General features: G+C 40.6%; 1 protein-coding gene across 1 annotated transcript; it reads right to left on the bottom strand.

The window, feature by feature from the left end:
• Positions 1 to 890: 890 nt before the first annotated feature.
• Positions 891 to 11,067, bottom strand: abitram (actin binding transcription modulator). The gene is made up of 6 exons (XM_060942780.1): positions 10,937 to 11,067; positions 8,185 to 8,236; positions 7,972 to 8,101; positions 7,808 to 7,884; positions 7,447 to 7,516; positions 891 to 2,424 (listed from the first exon to the last, which is right to left on the bottom strand). The coding sequence occupies exons 1-6, from the start codon at positions 11,001 to 11,003 to the stop codon at positions 2,284 to 2,286; spliced, it is 537 nt and encodes a 178-aa protein (XP_060798763.1). The 5' UTR covers positions 11,004 to 11,067; the 3' UTR covers positions 891 to 2,283.
• Positions 11,068 to 15,924: the final 4,857 nt, after the last annotated feature.

The following is a 15,924-nucleotide window of genomic DNA, read 5'->3' as shown; positions in this document are numbered from 1 at the left end:
AACAGTTCTCTTGAGACTTTTGGACTCTGTGGCAGAGACAGGAAAAAAAAAAAAACACCCACAAAACTAAATACATCAATGCAGTTTTTCTTTCTCTTCACATAAATCAGTGCATGTTTTGAGGTCAAGTCCAAACTGCCCTGCTATTTACTACTGTTGGCTACCGCTAAGACGGAGTTTATAATTTTCCCTAAGTGATATCGTGTTAACAGAATAGCTTGAAATAGAAGTGAAATCCGCCTCGCTTGTTTTAGTGTAGGACACTGACACACTGTATTTAATGTATCTGCCTCATTTACACGTTGACACCAAATATGTCCAGTTCCCATCATCTCTCAGGCCATCAGCACCAGGGCATGAGGCGCCGTGTCACGGACTCGACGTTCCCAAAAAGCAGTGCTGAAGAATGTCGCTATGGTATTAAAAGGAAGTTTTGTTTGTGTGCTTGTACTGACGGTAACTGCCTCCTCATATGGACTGTCCTGTAGGTCACTGTGATTCATATTGTTACTTGAAACGTAAAATGCGCTGAGCTCTGGTACAGTAACGCCAAACGGTCTGGATGAAGACTTTCTAAAAAAAAAAAAAAATCAAAACACTTGACTGCTGTGTATGGTATGTTGGAGCGAGTGGTTCATACAGCACGATCTGACGTTTCCTTTCTGCCTCACGTCTCACTTACTATGATTGGAAGCTGAGTGAAGCGTCCAAAACGTGTCGATGTGTGAAGTTTCAGAACACGCTCGTAATTGTCGTTTCATGAGCACCGCAGCCAAGCTTTAAGCTTTAGTGATGATTGAGAAACTATGAACTTGTGTGAAATTAGTTTTGAACCATTTGGATCCTTTTGACAGTTGAATGATTGTTCAGAGAAAAAAAAGTCTAAATATACATTATTTTTCTTACATTGTGGACTGTCTTTTATTTGTCTATTTACAAAATTGTGTGTGAATGTGCAGAGAATGGTAACACAAACATCATACGATAACCAAACTGACCCACTACTGGTAAGTACAAATGAACATCTGATCCTGTAACTAATCGTTTGAAAGGTCTGACTAAACAGTATTTGGATCAGTTATTTGGTGCTAATACAAAAAAAATAATAATAATTCAGGGTTGACATCAATCATATCCTGTACAAAACTAAATAATAAAAAATAATCAAATATACCATGCACGGAGAGGATCCGATTGAAATTATGGATGCTCTGAGGTGACTGGTATAGTACTATTTTGTGTCACAGCCCCGAAGAAAATAGTATTATGCCAGTCACTGAAGAGAATCCATAACTGCTGGTGCCTCTCAGTGCATGGTATATTTGATTTTTATTCTATCCACATTCACTGCATATGAGCAATCACGCACTCGGATTGGCTACTCTACTACTAGGATATCAGCTCATATACCGTGAGTAGAGGAAAACAAAATGGCGGCGCGTGTTGCTGAACTAACTGAGGACAAAATAAAAACTATTTGGAAACAACCACAAAAAAAAAAAATTATAAAAAAAGATTTGATGGTAAGAACATTTTTTATTTTTCACAAATTATCACATTTTTCACAAATTGCTACTCATTTCGCCAGTTTGTTTACATTCTAAGCAGAAATGATTTTGTCGGACATTTTCTATAAAGTTTTTATTTATCGAATTTGCAAAAAATAATAATGCTCCGTTTCTCAAAATCCAGTGAATGTGGATAGAATAAAACAGTTATCCCACTCAATCTCATCATACATGGCTTATAGACAACTCGGTGCTACGCGCCTCATCAGCTCACGTACAACTCAATTTCGTAGAATAACTTAAATATCCCCCATCAAAAAATTCCATACCGAGTGTTTAACTTTTGTCTGAGATTGACATAAGCTCACTGGAGGCAGCCATGTTTGTTGTTTATGTCGGAGTGACCTTCGACCTGCACATGTGCAATATACCATTTTTTTTTATTCTTATTTATTTTCTACCATGCTATCACCTGCCTCGCTAAGCATGATCATGATACGTAGATCTACACATGCAGAAATGCTCACAGAGCCACAGCTGTGACTCGAGTTGGCCGTATAACTTGAAATTGTGACATCAGTTAATGGTATATCCAGGATATACCATGACTGGACTCACACCATATCCATTTTTTTTTGATGTCGCAAGATACATTAATCAGTGGTGAAACTATTATGTCCTTGGCCAAACCCTGCACAGGAATTTTTTGATGAGGGATATAATATTAAATATGAACATTTGACTAAACACAGTGAGAGTGCTCTTTCTGTTGATTTCAGAGAGACTCTTGTGGTGGTTGAGTACTTCGTCTAGAGACGACGTCGTCATATTGTTCTCTAGTCAGAAGGTCTTTGGTGACAGTTTTGCTTTCTTCCAACTTGGGTAAGATGACTGCTATGTAGCCATTGGTGGAGGGCTGGTCAAAAGAGGACAAAACATTTACTGTCGTTTAACACACAACAAATGAAAATAATGACCATGTACTGGATCATGAATCTAATATTTAGGACAGGTAGCACATTTCTGAAATGTTAGCAAAAGAAAAGGGGAATCAACGGCAGTTTCCATTAGTGTTATGAAAAGATACAGGAACTCAAATGAGATTTCCAGAATTATTGGCATCCTTCAAGAGACTTGACTTGAATGAGGAAAACAATTTTTTTAAAAAAAAAAAGGTACTTTCTCTCAAATGAGGCAAAAATAAATGTTCATGATGTACATTAACATTGCTGTCAGAAGCCTAGAACAGTTGTTTTTAACCAAATGTTGCACACGTGTAAAATCCTCACTAAAGGGAAAAAGCAAAGACAGATGGTGGTGGAAGCACACAAGTGAGGTAATGGATATACAAAATACATGAGCAAATTAACATTTCATAAATGACAGTGAATGGTGGTGGAGGCAAAGATCACCACACTAATCTGGGATGGGTTTCCCAAAAGCCTCTTAACGCCAGGCTTGTAGGACTCGAGTCCAGGACTCTGACTCATGCCCTAATTTTAAGGACTCGTGACTCGACTTGGACTCGGATTTTTTCTTTATTTTTTTTGTAACATGCCATAATAATTTGGCATAAGATATTTATATCTACATTAATTTTTGTACGAATTTTGTGCAAGTGTCACACCTGCGCGCCTTGGCGCGTGTATCAGGTAGACTCTTGGGTACGCTCCGGACAGCGCGTGCACGCCAAGCAGACTCTCACACGTGCACCGTAAACGACTTGCACCTGCACAGGATTAAGGCACAATCAGCACGCCGATATAACCAGAAGCACAGCAAAGTCTCGCCTGCTCAGAAGCAAGCAAATATAATTTTGCATTACATTAAGACAAAAGCTCAAAGTTCACATTAAAAAAAAAAAACCTTGGGGAAGGAGGTCTCTTTAGGGTGGATGTTAAAATGTGTTCATTACTTTTGCAGATATTTGAAAATGTCAGTTTTTTGTCAAATTTATCATAGGTCAAAATTAAAAAAAAAATAATAATAATAATCATAATTCACCCTTGGGGCAGAAGCCCTCCTCATGGCGAATATGCATATGCAGTATGGGCACAGGATCACCTTTACTTTGAGATGTTTGAAAATGTCGAAGTTTTTGCGGACAGACGGATGTCTGGAAAAATGACCGCTATGTCTCACAACCTGCTACGCAGGCAAGACAAAAACTGTGAAAACAAAAACTTTGCGAAGTATTGAGTTGTGTTGCTGACACATTACCGAGCCTTGTTTGGTTTCCTGGTCCCTGATTTCCTGTTTCTCGTCTTTGATTCTGCCGAGTCTACGATAGCCTGTTTGTGCCTCGCTCAACCTATTGCCCGTTTTATGATTTTGCCTGCCGTTCTGGATCGTTTACCTGTCTTCACTTGTATTAATAAACACACTTACTGTACATCCGTCTCCCAACCCTGACAAAGAGAATGCACATTCACCTGTTCATACGTCATGTTCAGGAACAAACGAATGTTAATGGCGCTAAAACAGCCACCATCAAATGGTGCGGTTGGAGTCTTGGACTTGACTCAGACTTGAATACTGGGGACTCGAGATTTAGTGACTTGACAACACCACTACTTAACACTAAGCGCATTTTAACTAAGAGAGAGCACGGTCATTGTGATGCTTGCTCTACCATTTAACAATGATCTTTGTGCTACGATGCTTTTGGGAAACCCACCTGCCCTGATCTGAATTGCACTGTTTACTGTGGTGAATATTCAAAATCAACTACTGAACCTCCTCCAGCACAAGCTATTTGGTATGGGTTGACAAAAGAAGCCTTTCCTGTGAGTAACTCACAAAATGCAGCTCCTAAACCTCATCATGCCTCGACAATTAGTGTGTGGATAGATGAGACCAAACATTTAGTCATGAACACAATTTCCAGGTGATAGAAATGTTGCAAACAAGGACTGGTATGGCCCTGGTCGCATTATTGGTCCCAATCCAAAAAATGTCATGTTAAAGTTCCTATTAGATCATGTTAGAGATTTATCCCCAAAAGTACAACATATGTTTGTATAGGACTAGCATAATTTTTTTTTTCCTGATCTATTTCCAGGTGACCACAGTCACCCAAAGCCTCCCATGCCGTGTTGCATGCAGATATAGGACCAGAGAGGAACTGGCCTGTTTGGCATTGCCTCTAAATTTCTTGTTGGTTGGACTACAAACAGTTGATAGTTTAAATGTGTAGTAAGATTCAAGCTGCATGTTGAATGTCAGTCTCACCAGATGCAATGCAAACCCATGGTTCCGTATGCGACATTTTCCTTAAACAACTCGAAGTTCTTTCTAGTAGGCTGCTGCGTCCCAACAGGTAAGAACTGGAGTCAGTCAAAATGCTCTCTGAGAAGGCGGAGTCTAACACAGTGTTTCTCAACCACTGGGCCGCAGCCCATTAGTGGGCCATGAAGCACCATCTAGTGGGCTGTAGATTCCCCCCCAAGTTGAAGCTCATTTTTACTCGTAGTAGGGTCCAATTGCTGGATTGCATCTGCAGGGTTTCCGCAGAGTCTTAAAAAAAGTCTTAAGTCTAAAATTTGATAATCCTAATTTAAGGCCTTAAAAAGTCTAAAATACTAGCATATTTTGCATTGTAGGTCTTAAATGTAATTTTGTGAAGTCTTAAATCCTTACGTCCATTTACCCCATTCGCTTTTTTTTGTTAAATGCGTTGTTGATATTCATAATTAGTCATATAGGCTAGGCCTACTTAGTATCAGTAGGCTATGCTGCAAACTACAAATGAGACACAGTGGAATCCAGCGTCTAGCCCGGTTGGCATGGTGATGCACAGGGCATGGCACGTGCGCATTTGGACAGTAGAGCCTAAAAGAAGCGAGGGAGATTGTCACGGTTTGTAGCAAAATGGGCAAATGCAAGTTTAACGACTGCTGGCTTGAACGCAATGATTTCGTAGACTAGTTAAAACGTGTACCAAACAATCCGTTTGAGGCGTACTGCACATTGTGCAAAAGAACACTCAAACTCAGCACCCTGGGTGTAAAGGCACTGGAATCGCACGCGACGGCGGAGAAGCACCAGGCTGCCCATAAAAGTCTGCAACAATCGCATGCCATCACTCAATTTTGTTCACCGTTGTCAGGTCCAAGCACATCTCGAGACGGTGTATCAGCTGACTCCGTGCAAACTGTAACGCTACAACACGCAAACCGTACGGAATCGAATGCCTCATCAAGTGATTTGCGGGATGTCTTTGGCTCCACTGCAACTTAGTTCCTCATTAATGCAAGAGCGCACCCTAGGGATGTAATGAGTTCATTGGTGAATGATGATAAATTTTGTTATTTTGAAAGTAATTCAGGCTCTCCCAATTTTCTTTTTTTTTTTTTTTGTGCAGCATAAGTCTTAAATTTAACCTGTTATGGTCTTAAAAAGTCTTAAATTGAACTTGTTCAAGCCTGCAGAAACCCTGATCTGACATCACATCCACCTCATTAAGCTACGGTCACACTACAGCTCACGATGGGTTATTGATGAAAATGAGGCGATTCATGGCGATATATACACACACGTGAGCTAAAAGCTATGGTCACACAGCAGGTGAACACTTGACTGTCACGCCTTTGCGCACTTGAGTCTAGTGCAGCTAGAGCAGCCGTGTGCACTCACAGTGTGTTGTGCGCTCTCCTGGGACCTGGTTGTTATGGGAAACACCCGATACTGATTTGAGCACAATTAGCACGTGCGGATATGGACAACTTTCACAGAGGCTTTGCAAAATGTCATCACTGTCACATTTGTTTCTAGCCATGTTTAACACTTGAAATACTCTGCTTTGCTTTCATTTTTGTAAACATCACGCCTGCTAATAAACACTCTTCCTGCACTTAGATCCGTCTACTGTCGCATATCTTGTCGTGTCCTGACCCCCAGATCTTTAACCCAGCCACATATAAAAAGTTATGCTCTTCCAGGTTTTCATCTGTGTGTCCGTGTAGAACGATGTCTGCAGCACCAGGGAGTTTGAGATGTCGGGGAACTCAACGGATGGATAATTTTCCAACTCGTAGGAAAAATCCTTCTTTGTTAGCATGTAAGGATCTAATCCCATTGAGTGGTTTACTGTATATATCAACTTTTGAGTGTACGGTACTTTGTTTTAATAACTTGCTTGTTTGCTGTACACAAACATGGCAATAAGTTCTTGTGTTAATGGACCAGACTCCACTTTTGGATCATTAATCCCTTTTGAGTGAGAATGACCCGCATGCAGGGTTTTATGTTCGCTTCTGGCACATCCATACAGTTTTAAATACAATACCTACAATTTAAAACAGTTTGTTTTTATGTAATTCCTGGGCTCCCCTCTGTAACAGGAAGTGATGTTGCATCCCATTAATACACTTTACAATAAATTATTCGATTCTAATAGAATAGATGAGCCAAAATAACTGGGGATCTTTTTTAATGGGCCTCGACTCATTACAAGGTGGGCCTTAAAGCAGAAAAGGTTGGGAACCCCTGGTCTAACATATAATCGGTGTAATATACAGACTTCTGAAACACTGAGAATTTTTAGATGTGCCATTTGGCCAAAGTTCATTTGACTATTTTCTGTAAACCTTTGTCACGCATGGACTTTCAATTGCCTCTGTAACCGGTGTTTCGATTCTTTTTGATTTCCTAATACGCAATAGTTCTGGGTACATACAAGGATGTTTCAATTTTACCCCTTGTGCAACATAATTGGGACTGATAGCGTGACCAAGGCCGTATGGCAGTGGATCACTGATGCAAAGCAGTGGTGCAGAGTATTTTGCAGGAAAAATGGCACTACCTAAGAAACAGTACTGTGTGGGGAAAAAAAATTTCAACTTATTTCAAATTGTGAGCTCTGTGATGAATCACTTAAAAGCGTCTCGGCTCTTTTATGAATCTTTCGAGTTACTGCAAGATTATTTTTAAAATTTACCTTCTCCAGTAGCAGATCAGGGCGTTTCAGGATGTCTTCGTTGACTTCTAAGAGACGGCCTCTGATACAGCTGTAAGAAAAAACAAAGAAGGAACAGACCTGAGCTTCTGGATTCTCACATGGTTAATTAGTGCAATATCTAGTAAGGTCTTGAGGTATAAGAGGGACTGCTTAATTTAATCCCCCTCCCTCCCTCCAATGCCAAACGCTGGCTTCTGTGACGTTTTTTGCTGCAGGATCTCAGTCCCAATGAACCTCTATAGCACGTTTGAGTTTGTGTCTTCAGACTGTGCTCAAAGCAAATGCAGTTCCCTCTTTACCTTTGTACTATAAAGCCTTGGAGGTTAGATCTGTAACTCACCTGAAGATGGTGTACTCGATGTCATCCGTACATGTTATTCTGCACAGTGGCGCAAACTCGGTCAGGAACTGACCACCCTGTAAGAATTCACTGATAACGTTCACACTTTGCATATTTCTAGCTGCTACAGTAATACGAGAGTCAGCAGTAGGAAATTAACTCACTCGCTTTGATTTGCCAGATACTTTGTTGTTCAGGCGGCTGCATCCGTCACTGATCCGGTAATCGATGCTCTTGATTTTGCGTCCCTGCTGGAGGATGGGGTGAGACTCTGCAAGAGTGATGATGCAGATCCTGGATATAAAACATCTGGCTGTTAGATCATCCTGTAAAATAACTCGATGCATCACAGGAAAAACTCAAAAGAATATATCTACCTGTTTGAGTGCTGTAGGATGCAATGGTCTTCACATGACCTTCCTTTCATATCTGAAAGTGAGTCAACAAGTCAATTCTTCCATACTGATCTCATACTACAAAAAAGGGGATGTTCTGATGTAACATCCCTGCTTGCTCGGACCAGTGGTCAGCTGCCAAAACACAGCCCGAACTGCTCAAAGCTGCACAGCTGGCTTATGACCTGACTAAAGTTAAGTCAAGTTTATTTGTAGAGCGCTTTTAACAACATTGTCGCAAAGCAGCTTTACACAATTTGAACGACTTAAAACATGGGCTAATTTTATCCCGAATCTATCCCCAGTGAGCAAGCCTGTGGCGACGGTGGCAAGGAAAAACTCCCTCAGACGACATGAGGAAGAAACCTCGAGAGGAGCCAGACTCAAAAGGGAACCCATCCTCATTTGGGCAACAACAGACAACATGACTATAACATTAACAGTTTTAACATGAAGTCAGTTTCGTTGATGTTATAAACTCTTCATTGATGGAAACTTGAGTGCAAAACTGTTCATGACAACTGCAGTCCTAAAGTTAGCAAGTCAACTGTAGTCCTCAGCCATAAAAGCATGACTGTAAGAGTCCAAAACTGGCCTGAATTTCCCAAAAGCATCGTAGCTCAAAGATGATCATTAAATGGTAGAGGGTGATTCCACGTCAATTCAACCGGGGCCCGCGCACTTAGGTCTCAAATTCTGGAAAAAAAATAAATAAAATCGCCAGATGTACCCATGTTACCTAGGAGAAAACACTGTAAATTTATTTGAATGTAAGATGTATACTTTCCATGTTACAGCCAGTTTTGCTGGGGGGGTCAATTTTGTTCAGACTTTGACAAAAAAAAAAAGTTCACAAGCCCATAGCTCAAGAACTAAACCATGTAGGAGGCTCAAATTTTGCATGCTGGTACATAAATAAGAATAGTATGTATCAAAACTGTCATTTTGGGTCTGGATGATCCTGCATGGTCATAGCACTCCCTCAAAGATGATCAAAATTTTATTGGAGGTTTAGGCCTTCAGAAGACATTTTTACCCAACATAGGCTCTTGATTTTTTTTCCCTTATTGAGATAAATAGAAACACTCAAAAGCAATAAACAGAAAGGAAACTATCAGTGTTTAAACAGAAGACCTCAAGTCTGACAAATCATTTTGGATGTCATTTTCAGAGCACTGTAACACCTTGTGGGAATGTGCACAGATTTTTAAAAAAAATTCTCTTTATTCTCCATGATCCCTCCTTTTTAAAAACACCAATTTGGCTTGTCTTACTCAAATCTTTCTTTTTTATTTTCCACCCTGAACATGGGCAAAATGCACCATTGAGAGCAATATGTTTTCTATAACATTAATGTAAAGAGTAAATAACCAAAGGCCAATTTTGCCCTGACATGATCGCCTGAGAGTGCCTGTGCAGGGGTGGAGGGATCCTTTTCAATTTCAATGATTCAGTGATTTTAGGGGCACCTGTGATTACTCTCAATATTGAGAGTAACTACAGGTGCCCCTAAAATCACTGAATATACATCTTGCATTCAAATAAATTGTGTTTTCTCCTAGGTAACATGGGTACATCTGGTGATTTTTTGAGACCTAAGTGCACGGGCCCCGGTTGAATTGATGTGGAATGACCCTAGAGCGAGCAGCACAATGAACGCTCTCTCTCTCCTAGTTAAGATGCTCTTAGCATTAAGAGGCTTTTGGGAAACCCACCACTGATCAGTTAATGTTTGGGAATTTCTAACTGTACTGTGTTTTTATGGATTAAAAAAAAAAAAAAGACATTACATTACAGGCGGGGCGGCATGGTGGTGTAGTGGTTAGCGCTGTCGCCTCACAGCAAAAAGGTCCAGGTTCAAGCCCCGTGGCCGGTGAGGGCCTTTCTGTGCAGAGTTTGCATGTTCTCCGTGTCCGCGTGGGTTTCCTCCGGGTGCTCCGGTTTCCCCCACAGTCCAAAGACATGCAGGTTAGGTTAACTGGTGACTCTAAATTGACCGTAGGTGTGAATGTGAGTGTGAATGGTTGTCTGTGTCTATGTGTCAGCCCTGTGATGACCTGGCGACTTGTCCAGGGTGTACCCCGCCTTTCGCCCATAGTCAGCTGGGATAGGCTCCAGCTTGCCTGTGACCCTGTAGAACAGGATAAAGCAGCTGGAGATAATGAGATGAGACATTACAGGCATTGAGCAGACGCTCTTATCCAGAGCGACATACAACATACCCAGAGCAGTTGGGGGTTAGGTGCAAGAGCACTTCAGTCATTCTTGCTGGTCCAGGGAATTGAACCAACAACCTTTTGGTACTGCTCTAACCATTAAGCCATGACTTCCCCTGGTCCATGATGACGTGGTAATTCAGAACTGTACAGACTAAGCTGTAGTTTTCAGGAGGAATAGTATGTCATGCTATCCAATTTTCTCACTTTCTGCGTTAGCTAGATAACACTGGAACAAAAAGCCACACCAAATGTACTTTCAACTATAAGAGGCATCAGGAGGAGGTTAATCTAGTGGCATGTCCACGATCATATGAAATAATTATTATACAGGAAGCAATTTAACTGTCAGTCAAACTCTTACTCAAGTCAACATCTCAAATGCAAATACTACATTTAGCCCTGCTGCCTTTATGAGCTCTAGAACTTATAAACTTTAGTCACTGGCTCCCTCCATAACAGTTAGAAACATTCAGGAAAGCAATGATACAAACGCAGGGAACTGAACTGACCCTCACCTGTCTTATACCATCGTGTATAATAGCGATCAATCACTGATGGAGCTCTCTCATGCGTTTCTTCCATCGCAGAGACCAAACGCGAATTTATTCCACTCTCCAAACACCGGCTTCCATGACGGACCACAATTCATGCTGCACACTGTGTCCAACCGTTATTAGGAACCGGGCGGAAACGCAGACGTACGGTAGTGCTTGGGAAATAACAGTAATAAAAGCGTTTCAGAAGTGCTCGATAAACTTAAAATATACAACCCCGATTCCAAAAAAGTTGGGACAAAGTACAAATTGTAAATAAAAATGGAATGCAATAATTTGCAAATCTCAAAAACGGATATTGTATTCACAATAGAACATAGACAACATATCAAATGTCGAAAGTGAGACATTTTGAAATTTCATGCCAAATATTGGCTCATTTGAAATTTCACGACAGCAACACATCTCAAAAAAGTTGGGACAGGGGCAATAAGAGGCTGGAAAAGTTAAAGGTACAAAAAAGGAACAGCTGGAGGACCAAACTGCAACTCATTAGGTCAATTGGCAATAGGTCATTAACATGACTGGGTATAAAAAGAGCATCTTGGAGTGGCAGCGGCTCTCAGAAGTAAAGATGGGAAGAGGATCACCAATCCCCCTAATTCTGCACCGACAAATAGTGGGGCAATATCAGAAAGGAGTTCGACAGTGTAAAATTGCAAAGAGTTTGAACATATCATCATCTACAGTGCATAATATCATCAAAAGATTCAGAGAATCTGGAAGAATCTCTGTGCGTAAGGGTCAAGGCCGGAAAACCATACTGGGTGCCCGTGATCTTCGGGCCCTTAGACGGCACTGCATCACATACAGGCATGCTTCTGTATTGGAAATCACAAAATGGGCTCAGGAATATTTCCAGAGAACATTATCTGTGAACACAATTCACCGTGCCATCCGCCGTTGCCAGCTAAAACTCTATAGTTCAAAGAAGAAGCCGTATCTAAACATGATCCAGAAGCGCAGATGTCTTCTCTGGGCCAAGGCTCATTTAAAATGGACTGTGGCAAAGTGGAAAACTGTCCTGTGGTCAGACGAATCAAAATTTGAAGTTCTTTATGGAAATCAGGGACGCCGTGTCATTCGGACTAAAGAGGAGAAGGACGACCCAAGTTGTTATCAGTGCTCAGTTCAGAAGCCTGCATCTCTGATGGTATGGGGTTGCATTAGTGCGTGTGGCATGGGCAGCTTACACATCTGGAAAGACACCATCAATGCTGAAAGGTATATCCAGGTTCTAGTGCAACATATGCTCCCATCCAGACGACGTCTCTTTCAGGGAAGACCTTGCATTTTCCACCATGACAATGCCAAACCACACACTGCATCAATTACAGCATCATGGCTGCGTAGAAGAAGGGTCCGGGTACTGAACTGGCCAGCCTGCAGTCCAGATCTTTCACCCATAGAAAACATTTGGCGCATCATAAAACGGAAGATACGACAAAAGAGACCTAAGACAGTTGAGCAACTAGAATCCTACATTAGACAAGAATGGGTTAACGTTCCTATCCCTAAACTTGAGCAACTTGTCTCCTCAGTCCCCAGACGTTTACAGACTGTTGTAAAGAGAAAAGGGGATGTCTCACAGTGGTAAACATGGCCTTGTCCCAACTTTTTTGAGATGTGTTGTTGTCATGAAATTTAAAATCACCTAATTTTTCTCTTTAAATGATACATTTTCTCAGTTTAAACATTTGATATGTCATCTGTGTTCTATTCTGAATAAAATATCGAATTTTGAAACTTCCACATCATTGCATTCCGTTTTTATTTGTCGGCGCAGAATTAGGGGGATTGGTGATCCTCTTCCCATCTTTACTTCTGAGAGCCGCTGCCACTCCAAGATGCTCTTTTTATACCCAGTCATGTTAATGACCTATTGCCAATTGACCTAATGAGTTGCAATTTGGTCCTCCAGCTGCTCCTTTTTTTTTTGTACCTTTAACTTTTCCAGCCTCTTATTGCCCCTGTCCCAACTTTTTTGAGATGTGTTGCCAGGGCCGCGTTAACCCTTGCCGAGGCCCTGGGCAGACACCCCCCTGAGGCCCCACCCCCACCTGTTGTCAACTGCGCTCAGCAAATTCACCCCCTCAGACGTGCCTGTCTAACTAGACACAGAAACTTAAATAATGACAGTGGCACAATTAGAAATACCATTGAACGATAAAACTTTATATCCATCAACACCTATTTAATCGAGAAAAAGCAATGGTGAAATAGGCAATTGCATGATGAAAAAATCCATCAGACATCACGGTTAACAAGTCTGGTTTACTAAAGTTTAGCCTCAAGAAGCCTTTGAATGAGTGAGTCAATGAACAACATGTCAAGAACATAACCCAGGCCTACAACAGTTTCTTTAGTATTCAGAACAAGAACATTCATTTGATATATAACCGTTCATTTTCATTTTGGAATCCAGGCGACTTTTAACTTGTGAAAACAAAGAGCGATAACAAAGAAAGAAAAATATCTTGCTAGAGGTCTGCTCGGGACAGAATTTTCAGTCCTGCTCCCGCAAAGAATTATGATTTTCAGTCCCGCTCCCGCCCGCGCCTGCCATATTTTGTCCCGCCCGCAAATCCCGCATGATGCAGACGTTCGCGTTATTTTTCACGAAAGTTCTTGTCATTGGCTTGGGGAATTAAACATGCTGAGCTTAGCTGAGCTCTCCACTGACCGATCCTTCACCTAGCGCACGTAGCGAGGGTGCGCGTTGCCAGGCGGCATGCACAGCTGAGGCTTTACAGAGATACCCAACACACCTACCAAAATCTACAGTGGATATTAAGAATATTGTACATTGCACATAGCTTATATGTCACTCCTCACATTTACATTCTAGGAAATACAAGTAGGCCTATAAGAAATTAATATAATTTAAAGACACAGCGTGATGGTACCCCGCCCCCTACTTTGAGTGGATTTGAGCATAAATATCTACAGCTCACATTCAGGGGTGCGTTTCAAGCAATGTACCTCTTTTTAAAGCAGCACTTACTTCTGAAGCACTGTGAGCTTCACTAGAGGAGCTCTGCTCTTCTGCCATGATCGGAGATCTCAAACACGGAAGAGCGGAAAGGAATCGGAAACGTACGCGAGATTAGACCACATCCGCAAATTTAAGCATCTTAAAATGTTTTTGTTAACGCCAAATAAAATATCCAGCACAAATTATATATGCTAGACATAAATTAATGATTTATAAATTTTATTTTAAACACGTTTTTAGTTAGCGGGACTGCAGCTTATCACCTCTCCCGCCCGCTCCCGCATTGTGCACTCCCCCTCCCGCCCGCGCCCGCAAGGAGCTTTCAAAATTTGTCCCGCGCCGCACTGCTTTGCGTCGGGCCCTGCGGGACTCCCGCGGGAGTGCAGGGCTCTATATCTTGCTTCTCAGAAATAAATCTCAAAATGTTAGGCTATGTGAAACATTTCATCCTTTCACACATGTAATGTCCCAAACAGCAGTGGCACACAGCTTTGCGCATTCAGTTTGACAGCCATGGGTCAACTTACAAGGGCACTTTCCTACTTTTTTGGAAAGCAAAGTCATTAATTAAATCATTGAACTCAAGCTGGCTTAGCGTGTGAAGACACAGTGATCATATTGACAATGACGGGTGATTTATGCGACAGGACAAGGTGGGCTTCCTTACGGGTGGCGAAATGCATCAAAAATGTTATATGATCAAAACTTCTGAAAATATCGTTTCATATTTTCCGATCTCGCTACATCCGAGGCCCCCTAGTGGCCGAGGCCCTGGGCAGCTGCCCATGAAGCCCATTAGGATAACGCGTCCTTGTGTGTTGCTGTCATGAAATTTCAAATGAGCCAATATTTGGCATGAAATTTCAAAATGTCTCACTTTCGACATTTGATATGTTGTCTATGTTCTACTGTGAATACAATATCAGTTTTTGAGATTTGTAAATTATTGCATTCCGTTTTTATTTACAATTTGTACTTTGTCCCAACTTTTTTGGAATCGGGGTTGTGTATATATATAAAAATGCTTTCCTCCAAAATAGTAACTATATATATATATATATATATATATATATATATATATATATATATATATATATATATATATACTTTCCTCCAAATAGTAACGATATATAAATAAACTTATTAATTTAAAAAAATATAATATATAAGCAATACTTTCCTCCAAATAGTAATGATATATCGTTATATCATATTAGGGTGCATCAGTTGCCCCCTAAAAATGAAAAGTTCCTCCGATCATGATGCATTTTTGTTTTTCTGTTCCTTTTGGTAAGAAAACACACTGGGTGAAATATTTTGATGAAATTCAAAAGTTTAATGGTGGCACCAGGAGCTCAAAGTTATGGAAAAAGCTGCTATTTTATGACTTTTATGACAAAATTTCGATCACTTTTCATGAAACATTATGACACCTTATAGAGTAAACCAAATATGTTAGATACACATTTTTAGTACATATTCTAAATATATTATCAAGCACAGTTTGAGCTTTAGCTGTTCATTGAATCATCGTTCAACTACTTTTAAACAATACAAATGTATTATGAATCACATTAATGCTTCTCAATCCCTTGCAAAGGTTCTTAACATGATCTCTGGGTCACAAGGAATCAATAAATGGAGTCCAACATTGTGATTCAAACCTTACGCGAAAACATAAAATAAGCGTTTTTTGGCAAAAAATGAACCTCATGGTGCCACCATTAGACTTTTGAATATGGTCAAAAAATTTTACAGGATGTCTTTATTGGTGAAAATGAACACCCAAACAAAAATGCATCAGATTTTATGAAAGTGAGGGCAACTGATGAACCCTAGTATATATATATACAACCCCGATTCCAAAAAAAGTTGGGACAAAGTACAAATTGTAAATAAAAACGGAATGCAATAATTTACAAATCTCAAAAACTGATATTGTATTCACAATAGA

This window comes from Neoarius graeffei, chromosome 16, assembly GCF_027579695.1.
Source record: "Neoarius graeffei isolate fNeoGra1 chromosome 16, fNeoGra1.pri, whole genome shotgun sequence".
NCBI classification, from domain to species: Eukaryota; Metazoa; Chordata; class Actinopteri; order Siluriformes; family Ariidae; genus Neoarius; species Neoarius graeffei.
This window is presented reverse-complemented; position numbering and strand designations above follow the sequence as displayed.